Here is an 11,042-nt window from a genome sequence, read left to right as displayed (position 1 = left end):
GCCGCACTTCAAGAGGGATGTGGACAGCATGGAGAGGGTCCAGAGGAGGGCCACTCGCATGATCAGGGGACTGCAGGGCAGGCCCTATGAGGAGAGACTATGGGACCTGAACCTGTTCAGCCTCCAGAAGAGAAGGCTGAGGGGGGATCTTGTGGCCTGTTACAAACTGGTCAGGGGAAAATCAGAAGGCATTGGGGGAGTCACTGTTCCCCCGAGCACAGCCAGGAGTGACCAGGAACAACGGTCACAAGCTAGCAGTGGGTAGATTTAGGTTAGACATCGGAAGACGCTATTTCACGGTCAGGGCGGCTAGGGTCTGGAACCAACTTCCAAGGGAGGTGGTGCAGGCTCCTATCCTGGGTGTTTTTAAGAAGAGGTTAGATGAACACCTTGCTGCGGTCGTTTGACCCCAGTACTCTTTCCTGCCATGGCGGGGGGTCGGACTAGATCTTCTCAGGTCCCTTCTGACCCTAGAAACTATGAAAGAGATAGCTAGGACAGTTGCTGACCACCATCTCTGTGGCACAGATTAGTGTTCCATTAGAGATCCAAACTGGGCTCTAGCTCATCACAACCATCCAAACTAACCATGATTTTTCAAGTCACAGACCTTTACCTTAAAGGTTACAAGTACAGCAGACCCCCAATTTATGCAAGTATTGAATTCCAGGGGAAATTTCGTCTAAGTCGAGTTTGTGTAAATCAGGACAACTTTCCCCACAGGAAATAACAGAACAGTGAGGTGTTGCGTATCCCGGACATACTGCAGTCATAGCTTTTTTCCCCCCCTTTTCTCAGCGGAATTGCCTTTAAGAACGTCTAGCATGTTGCCTACGCATCTTGAGATGCCACTACCACAATGACGGCACAGATCCGCTTGATTCCGCCTGCAAATCTCGCAAGCATTTGCGTATATATGCGACTCTCGCGAGCATTTGCGTATATATGCGACTCTCGCGCATCTCATGGGGCATTTTCCAGTCCAGACCCTAAAAAAAAAATCGCGTAAAACAATAGACATGCACAAGTCGGAATAGCGTAAATTGGGACTCTACTATATCACCATATCCTTCTCACCTTCTCCTTTAGTAGTTGAGTTTTCTTCATGGCATAGTTGGGAGGAGCTTTTCGGAACCTCTCTTTCTCTTTCACAATCTACAGAACATGAACAGCAAAAAGCAAAGTAGTGGAAGTTATAACAAAGTTTATTTTATACCACTTAGACACTAGAGACAAGAGGCCGTGAGATTCAAACAGAGGATATTTACTGCCCACAGACTTATTTCAATGCTCTTGCCTTCATTCATTACTGTACCAGACAACAAGCTTTTACTCTACATATGATCTATACATTATTAAATAAGATTTGGTGTCATTAGTCAAGATAATAAGAGCTGAAACACGGGCAGACAACTTGCGTGACTATTTACGCAAGTAACTATTTAGGGGATGGGTATTAGAGTTCTGTGCTCAGAACAGGAATGAAATTAAGGAACTTTTCCCAGGCTAAGCCACAAGTACAAGTTATAAGCAGGACTCAGAGGATTAAATAAGGCAAAATGAGTGCATTGAACAGCAGATCCAGTTAAGACTCCTGCACTACTCTTTCCACCTTGGTCATTCCACTTAACTTTGTCGTCTTGTATCATTTCCTCCCTCCCCAAGTAAAGATTCAGAATCATTTTAGTTTGGAAGCACTAGATCTTTGCTGTAGGCAGATTCTTCTCCCTTTGACCAACCACCTCAGCCTCCCTTTAGAAAAGTGTTTCTCAGCCTCAGTAGACTTAAAAGGCACCCCTCAAAGTATCAGTTTTTAGCTTTCACTCATTTTTTGATTATGGGAAAGTAATAGAGCAATTCTTCTGTAGTAACTCAGAAAGAACACAACAGGTTGTGGTATGTTTTAGACAATATGGATCCCTATTTGAAATCTCTGGGCTTATCTTGCAAATCACATGTAGGTGTTTGCACACAACACAGCAAATACTGAGTGGCACTTCACTGCAGTTATAAATCTCACAGCACCTCAGGGTGCTGCAGTACTGTGAATGAGAATCTTTGCTCCAGGACATCCCATTTTTAAAGGCCCCCAAACTAAAAGCCTAGTCAGTTTACTTACCTCTTCAATGTCCTGATCATTAAATTTGTAGTTGAGAGCTTCCTTAATGGACACCTCCTTCTTGTTGATCTCATCTAGTGTGGGCAGCTGCATCCCAGCAGAGAACATCTAAATACAGAGAGGGTCAGGATCATTTTCCACTCAGAACATCCTTGACAGAGTTACTAGGAACAGAATCAACCTGGTCAAACTTACCGCTTCCTTCCACTTCATGAACTCACTTTCAGTAAATTCCTGATTTGAGACAAATTCTAGACGAAATACACGCTGGTCATTGCCATGCCTGCAAAAAGGAAGAAGAGGAACAATATATACCCAGGTGTCAACCAACACTGTGCTGTGGCCATCTACTGAATGGAGGCCAATAACTTGGGTCCACAAATTATTGTTGTCAGTTGAATGACTTCAGGGTGCTCATCTCCATTCCCAAATTCCCACATTTAATCTGTGGCAAAGCAGTTCTCTTCAGATCTACATTATTATTTGGCAGGCACATTTTAGGTGTGTGAAGTTTTTGACAATCACCTCATTTATATAAGCACAAGCTTCAACAGACCAACTTCTCCTCCAAACAGCTTTAAAGCTCTTTAAAGCACAATCCACTAATACAAAAGACTCTCCTGCATTCTTAGGTTTGATAAGTGCCATGTGTTAAGACTGAATTATACTGTCCTAAATGATAAGTACAAGAGCCAGCCTGGCTCTAATTTCTGAATCAGAAGAAGTCATATCACCAGCTGGCCAGCACCTAGAATTCCCCAGGTTCCCCAAGTATTCTGTTCTGTTGAGAGTCTTACACAGCAATCCAAGTACCAGACAATCTTTACAGCAGATTTAAATCATGAGGCAAATCACAATTTAAAAATCAGTGGTCAGGAAGCCTTCATTTAATCATCTTTTTAAATGAATAGAGGATAGCATTTGTAGAACTTCTTGAAACTTTGCACTTTTAGAGAGAGGTAAGGGCTTGACTCTGTGTACATGAACTTGCAGAGACACAAGAGGGCTGATGGTTAGGTAATTAGGTCTATTATCTCACCTCCATATACTGGTGTTAACAAAGATGTTATCTCTGGAGACACAAATCGACAGTTTGAGAACTGAAACTAAGCATTACAGAGAGCTGAGCACTGAGTCCCATTGGGTAGAGTGGTTTTTTTTAAATCTTTACTAATCTATACAGGAGCCTCAGAGAACCCCATAAGATTGGGTCCCTAATATAGTCTATGGCCCGTTTTGACTCATTTGTAAAAAAAACTTCTAAAAACGTTACCTGAATATATTGTCTCAAATAGTACATAATTAGAAATTATAATCCCTGTTTCATGATGATCTCTTTGAGCTTTAACATATCTTAAATTAAAACTATCTTTATATAGTTTTTCCCCCAAAAAGCATCTTAACAAAAAAATCAAATACAAATTAAATAAAAAATCTGATTCAAAAAAAAAAAATTTAAAAAAAAATCGTTGATTTTTTTTATCTACCCTGCAGAAAGCTCTCTCCACAGGCTTGGTGGGCAAGCTTTTTACTGTCATTACCGGTGTGAATGCATATTTTTTTAGAAGGTGCGTTACTGAAAACCTGAACCAACAGCCACTCTCCAAATAGTGGGAGAATCAGATCAATGTCTGGTCTTGTTTTCCTACCTCAGAATGTTGTGCAATTTCATACAACCACCACACCATCAGACTGCCATAAAATCTTTAAATGGGGGACTTAAGTGCTTGACAGGGAGACCTGATGTGGCCTCTGCCCACCTATCACTTGCTGTTCATGCAGTGCTATGTAATATTTTGTATGATGCTTTTGCCAAAAGGAAGATACATTTTCCCACTGCCACATTTGGTGGTGGTGGTGGAGAGGAAAGGAATACAGGTCACCACAGCAGAAATATATATATTTGCTCTGGTGATTCCCAACTGAATTTTCAGAGATCAAGGATGCATGAGGGAGGAGCCCTCACCACAAGCTGCATGCCATCTCCTTATTATTAAAGGGGAAGAATGTACTAACGATTATGGTGTGATAACAGAACCACTCTGCATTTTGGTTCCCAGCCTATATCACACAAGAAATATTTACATGCCATAAGATGACAAATACATCACCAAATATCAAAACTATTCTGACATCTTACCGTAACTGCAATCCCTTGTTTGTTCGGGTGCCTCCAAGCTGGTAAACCTTTGCAGTTTCTACAACACCAGTTATTTCAGCAACCTACACAATTGGAGAAAGATGTGCAAGAGAGAAGACCCTGAGCATTAACTTCATATAATTTTTTGGCCACACAGTACATGCTTCACATCTTTCCCAACTGAGGCCAAGGTTATTCCAATTATTGTTCCGACTAAATGTCACAGACCAATTTAATGTTAACCTATATTGAAGGTTTATTCCTGTTCCGAGGTACTGGAATTGTTGTTTCCTATAGGTTCATGTTCATTCTTTTACTTCAAGCAACTCATTCCTGACAAGACCCACTTGGGAAATTGTACCATCTCTAAAATATGTATGCACTTTTTACATTTCAATTTTGCTCCCATTATTAGGTGTAGCCTCCTTAATTTTCTAATATATTTTCAATTAGCCATGCTGGTTGCAATTAAAGTAGCTTGTAGAGGGAGATAAAAACAACTCAGTGTTGCACATCATATTAAACTCAACCACTCTAACACACCTGGGTTTTGACTGGAGCTTTAGAGAATGCTCTTCTATTCCATCATACAGTCACTGCAGCAAACAAGCAGTGGAATAGCAATTTATTCTCCACAGGTGTTCTGGACATCGTACACAAGAGAACAAAGAGATCCAAATCGTCTCAATCTTCTCCGAGTACAGAAAACTAGAACTTGATGGCACTGCCCAGTGTTCATCAGGGCTGTGCGAAGCTTCAGTAGCCAATTCAATTTGGAGGAGATTTGGCCCAATTTGGGGACCAAATCTCCTAATACAAATCAAATTGGGAGACCAAATAAGAGCTCCGAATCCATTCAGATGCTTCTAATTGATTTGGAAAAGCTTCAGAAAAAGATTCAGCCGATTCAGAGATTCGGCCATAGACTAAACAGCCAGCTGGTAAGTCTGTTGGGGTAGGGGGAGGGATTGGGGCTGGGACAAGCTGCCCAGCCGGGGGGGAGGAGGGGGACGGGTGCAGGCACAGCAGGGCTGGGAGTGGGGGCTCTGTCCTGCTGCTGCTTGCTCAGCCAGGAGGGGGTGGAGGGGAATGCAGGCACACTTCACTCCAGGCAGAAGGGGGAAAGCGGCAGCAGGGCAGAGCCCCCACTCCCAGTGCTACCATGCCTGCATCCCGCACAGCAACAGAGCAGAGCCCCTGCTCCCAAGGCTGATGCGGATGCAGCAGTGGAAGGAGTGGGAGCTATGCTGCAGAGCCCCCTCCCACAGCTCCCTCCACTAGGGCAGGAACAGCTGTGGGAGCTACGGGAGAAAGCCCCATGGCTGCCCTGCCTGGCCCCAGCCTCTGGCACCAGCCCCCCCCCCCCTTTTTTTTTTTTTTTGGAGTCATGGCAGAGCCCCTCTCTGCAGCATGGGACAGTGGGGAATTGCCTGGCACCCGTGCAGCAGCTGCCCCATGGCGCAGGTACAGTGCAGCTCAGCAGGGTGCCCCGCACTGCCTGGGAGCTGGGGTGGCTCCAGCAGTCAGCCAGAGCCCAGCACTCCTCAGCCCCAGTTTGCATCCATGGGGCAGCTACCACACTGGTGCCAGGTGGGGGGGGGCAATCCCCCCTGCACAGCAGGCTCTGCCACAAGCCCCCAATTCCCGCTGCCAGAGACAGAGTGTGGACTTTTTTTTTTTTTTTTTTTTGGGTAGTGCCAGGATGCTGGGGCCAAGTGGGGCAGGCGTTGTGAACCCCCACAGCCACTGCCTGTGAGAGTGTGGCTTCCCCCCACCCCGCCCCAGACTGCTGGGGCCGGGCAGGGGGCTCTGCCAGGAAGCCCCAGAGCTCCCACAGCCCATCCCATGAGTGCAGGGTTGGTGGGGTTTTTTGTTTGTTTTCTTAAGTGCTGGAACTAGGCTGGGGCCAGGTGGGAGATGGGGCCAAGCAGGGCAGCCATCAGGGCTTCTCTCACGGTTCCCCCTGCCCGGTGAGAGGCAGAAACAGCCGGAGGAGCCACCTGGCTGTGCCTGCCTCTCCCCAGCCAATCTGTATCACTGAATCTTTCAAAGCTGATTCAGTTAAATAGATTCAGGACAGCGATCTGAATCGAATGACTGCCCCTTCAGGCAAATCCGAATCCAAATTGAATACTTCCCTAGTTGCACAGGCCTGGTGTTCATCAGGCAAAGCAGTTTGTAGTAAATCCTTAAAGGCATCCACAGATTTACTATCAATTTTGGAGCAGAGAAATAAAAATCAGTGCTTCCTCAGCTACCCTTTCCTGAGGAGCACAGACATAACGGAACTGTTTGTTAAAGAAGCTTAACATTTCTCTATTTCTCAAATGAATCAGGAAAACTTTTGGGTGCGACTCCAAGTTACAAGGAAGAGGAGCAAGCTATTCCTTACTGGGTCATACAAATAACTTAAAACAATTTTCAATGCTGAAAAGACAAGACAATGCAACATTTGGAAGAATAGGCTGTGCTATCAAGGTTGTTTTAGTATGGACTCAGCCACCCCTAATTTGACTGTTAATTAGCAACCTGGTCTCAGGTTTTTGTGGGGTTTTGTTTAAATGTACCTTCTCCCTTACTCTGGCAGCAGCAAAACGCTGACCTACACTGAAAGGTTCTTTACTTAGATGAACAAAATACATATGAGCTCCTTCGAGAGGCAAACCAAACCATAGCTGTGAATGCTAGGATCCCAGCAATCACAAGTGTGTGTGGGTGTGGGGGGGAAGCAGCCCAAACCCCAGAAGACAAACTCACCCGATAGACAGGTTTGCTGTTGTGGTTTCCAATGCCAATTCGCACAAAGCAGCCAGTGACTGTCTTGGCAAAGAAAGGCATGTGACACCAGCGTTCCAGCTTGTGCCGGGATAACCGTACCCTATTCAGTTCTTCAGGTAAGGACACGGGCTGGGATTTTGGAGGAATCTCTTCTTTCCTGGTTTTGGAAAGGAAAAACAGGAGAAAGAAGGGAAGTGAAATCATTAGCACTACACACACAAAGGGGTTTCAGCTGAGGTTAGTATTTGGTTTACACCAAATAAAACATCTATAAAAATGACTTAGTTCATCTTCTTAAAAGGCTGCGGTTTATGCAGACTTAGTGTTTGTGGAAGATGCTCGCTGGAAAAAACAATGGAGACCAAAGATCAGATCAGATACAACAGGAGAGGCAGTTTCTGATGCTTCTTACCCACAGGTTATGTTCAAAGGAAGAGGACATCTTTCTCCATATTACTTTAATCCTTAGGCAAAGGTCACCAAACCACAAAAAAAGGTACTAATGACCTGGAAGGGATACAAACCAATGATCTAGGATTCTTATGTTGTCATTACTAGGCTCCTAAACAAACCAATTCATGTTCAACATTTTTACAATGACAACCTGGAACTTTTCCATATTAATAGGAGTTTGGGGTGGGTAGGGAGGCATTCATCCAAGGCTGTTGTTCATCTAAAACCCTTCATATATGCCAAGAGGCAGAGTCACATATCAGACAGGTATTTGTGGTTTGTTTTTTAAGCACATTTGGGGAAGCAGCTTTTCTGTAAGCTTTTAACACTTACTCTTCCTCCTCATCAGATGAGGATGATCTGGATGAGCGATCACTTTTCTCGCTAGACTTATCATCCTCTTCTTCCTCTTCATCATCTGAGTACACTTCACTTGTTTTTAATGGCTGTTTTTTTGCAAGCAGCTCAGCTACAAAAGAGGAGAACTGAACTTCAGATTTTCCTAGTTCATTTTTTGCATAATTTTAAAAGACAGTGTAACCAGAAACCACGGGCCCACAAGCCAGAAACTATATAAGGCTATAGTTGGATGAACTCTGCCATTCTGTTTATCACTGTAAGTATAAAACACTTATCTTAAAACACTGTTCCCCATTCAGTCAGAAAGACATAAGGAGGTGACAATATACACAAGAATTGAGAGCTTATCACTGCCTTCCTAATTCTGCAAGAAAGATAGCGCTCCCCAAAAAGGCTTAACACCTTGACCATTCTAGCTTTCACCCCTATGTGGCAATTCAGACACACTCCAAGTAGGCAGGCACCAACCACTTTTCAGCAGACTATAACGTGAGCTGGGATTTCAGTCTACTCCCCAGCAAATACACAGTGCTATCACGAACTAATATTCCCATATGGTACCCTTCAAGAAACTCCCCACCCAAAAGACTAAGAAAAGTGAAAGAAGTGGAGGCTGTTTGCTATGAATCGCCACACTCAGAGTTGGAACACATGCATCTCTCTTCTCCAGTACATTAATGGGAGAGAAGCAGCAAGAGTTATATGAACATGAATTAGGTTTTTAAACAGAAATCCCAGCAACAAGTCTCTACTCACCTGTTCTGTTCTTCCTTTTCTCTCTTTCTGCTTTCAGTTCTTCCATGGCCTGAGATTTCTTATCCAGTTTCTCATCCCGCTTTGATCGTCGCTCTTTATTGTGTGACATCACCTAAAACATGTAAACAGAGAACATTTCAATACCCAGCTGTAATTCACGTAAATAAGCTAAAGAAATGACTATCCGCTAGAATTAGCAACCATTTATAATTTTTATTCAAATGCTTTCAATTAAAACAAAACAAAACAAAAAAAAAGCTTTTTCCAAAAACAGTTCTCCTTAAAAAGTGTCAGATGGCCACTTCCACAGGGGCAAAATCATGACTGACTGACCAGACTAAGATAGAAGGGTTTTATACCTAGGTAAAACTATCACACCAGATACTAAGTGTTTTGTTTATGCCAGGGGTGTCAAAGATACGGGTGATAGGCAAGATCTGGCTCATGAAGCCCTAGGATCTGGCCCATAGGTCTTGGACCAACCCAATGTGCCACATGTGGCATAGCATATGCTAACACCCAACTTCACAAAATGTATGTGGAGATGGTTTGGCATGTGCTGCAAGCAGCGCTTGTCCTGAATGAGTGCTATGCAGTGGTTCCAGGACCAGCTTGGGCCCACACACCCTGCCTGTGTGCCATAGCCAGCACACAGGACCAGTCTGGCACAGATGCTGCCTGCAGTGTGTGCCCCGTGTGCTGCATGTGGATGAACTCGCTGTATGCACTGCATGCGACACAAGGGGCTAATCTGAGATGTACACTGCATGAGGCACCCTGCCAGACTGGCTCTGAGTGCTGGTTCTGGGACCAGTCTGGACTGGACCCACAGACCAGCCCCATGCACTGGAGCCAATGCGCGGGGCTGGTCCAGTGCAGACACCTCATGCAGTGCATGCCACATGATGGCTTCAGGGTAAGCCCTGGACTGGTTCTGGTATGTGTTACATCAGCTGCACATGACACTGGCCCTAGGCACTGGCTCTTGTGCATGGACCCATTCTGTAGGTCCATCTGCCCTGCAGACTGGCTCCATACTACTCATCCAGCTTTCCAGACCAGATGAGTTTGACAGTGCTGGCTTATGTTACGAAATAGCAAAATGCTATATGACAATAAATTAGAATTTAAGAGTTACTATATTTCGCACTATAATTTCTAAACAAAAGCTCCTTGGCAGAACTGCACATACATCAATTTTTATCTGCCTCTCAAGAGCCACTTACAAGGGCTTTCCTATCACAGTCTAATCTAAGAAGCTACTATGTACACTTCCCCTTCCCTCCATCCAGCCAGGTTGGGACCAGGCCACACCCCACTCTTTCCAGTGATATAAAGATCTTATTTTTAACTTTGGTTCATAAGAAAGTGGACCTCAAATCTGTCATTGCTGCAAGACTGCATATTGTCCAACCCACGGGGGTGTCAGCTTTTTGGCTGGTGGGCCAGATGGGCACCACCTGTTCCTTCTGCAAGCCAGATCTAGCAGGGCCCCAGTTGGAACACAAGGGGAAGGGGTGGGCACAGTCTGGCCCTAATCAAACTGCATGGTGGAAGGGAGTGTGGGCTGGCCTCAACCTAGCTCCACTGGGGGGGATGGGGAGAGAGGTGTGACCTGGCTCTGCAGGGGGGAGGTGGGAGGGGAGGAGGCCCAGCCCCAACTTAGCCAGGTGAAGGGAAGGGGGCATGGGCTGGCCCCAAACCAGCCATGCAGGCGGAAAGGATGTAGCCTAGATCTTTGGAAGGAAGAGGGTATAGCCTAGCCCCAACCTGGCTGTGCAGAAGGAAGGGGGAATGGCTTCTCCCTAAGGGGAGAAGGGGGGGCAACTCAGCCCAGTGAAGGGAAAAGGGCATGGCTTGGTTCTGATCTGGCCATGCAGAGAGTGGGTCTTGGCCCAGCTCCGTCCCACCCAGTGGGGCTTGAGATTTTGGCAGCAGGGAGGGGAGGCAGTATTGCCTTTGCTCCCCTACCACCAAATTTCCCAACCCAGGGAGAACCCCCAGGCCAGGTTCCAAGACTCTGCCTACTGCATTTGCCCCGTGGGCTGGAGGTTGAGCACCCCAGTCCATACTTCAGAGAGCTGTTACTTTTTTGTACAGGCAAAACAGGAGGGCAGGGGGAAGGGGGTAGAGGAGAAATCAGGCCTCTAAAAATGGAGAAGGACTGGTAACTGTGTGAACCAGGTCAGAATTCCAGAATGTAAGCACTAGCCCCAAGGGGGAAAACAGATTCATAGATTTAGGGTCGGAAGGGACCTAGTAGATCTTCTAGCCCAACCCCCCGCCAGGGCGGGAAAACAAGAAACGGGACTCCAATGAGTCCAGCCAGGTAGGCATCCAGCCTCTTCTTAAAGACCCCCAGGGTAGGGGCCACCACCACTTCCCTTGGAAGTTGGTTCCAGCTCCTAGCCGCCCTAACCGTGAAGTAGTTTTTGC

General features: G+C 45.7%; 1 protein-coding gene across 1 annotated transcript in view; it reads right to left on the bottom strand.

Annotated features, from left to right (window-relative positions):
• The window catches only part of RTF1 (RTF1 homolog, Paf1/RNA polymerase II complex component), a 50,166-nt gene that overhangs the window by 8,777 nt on the left and 30,347 nt on the right, over positions 1-11,042 (bottom strand). The window contains exons 7-13 of the mRNA XM_019519932.1: positions 8,607-8,718; positions 7,824-7,959; positions 7,017-7,194; positions 4,260-4,342; positions 2,315-2,402; positions 2,120-2,227; positions 1,078-1,155 (exon numbers count right to left, since the gene is read on the bottom strand). Of these exons, the coding sequence (XP_019375477.1) occupies positions 1,078-1,155; positions 2,120-2,227; positions 2,315-2,402; positions 4,260-4,342; positions 7,017-7,194; positions 7,824-7,959; positions 8,607-8,718 (783 nt within the window). The remainder of the gene's footprint in view (positions 1-1,077; positions 1,156-2,119; positions 2,228-2,314; positions 2,403-4,259; positions 4,343-7,016; positions 7,195-7,823; positions 7,960-8,606; positions 8,719-11,042) is intronic.

Source organism: Gavialis gangeticus, unplaced genomic scaffold (genome assembly GCF_001723915.1).
Source record: "Gavialis gangeticus isolate Ggan-Ray unplaced genomic scaffold, GavGan_comp1, whole genome shotgun sequence".
NCBI lineage: Eukaryota > Metazoa > Chordata > Crocodylia > Gavialidae > Gavialis > Gavialis gangeticus.
This window is presented reverse-complemented; position numbering and strand designations above follow the sequence as displayed.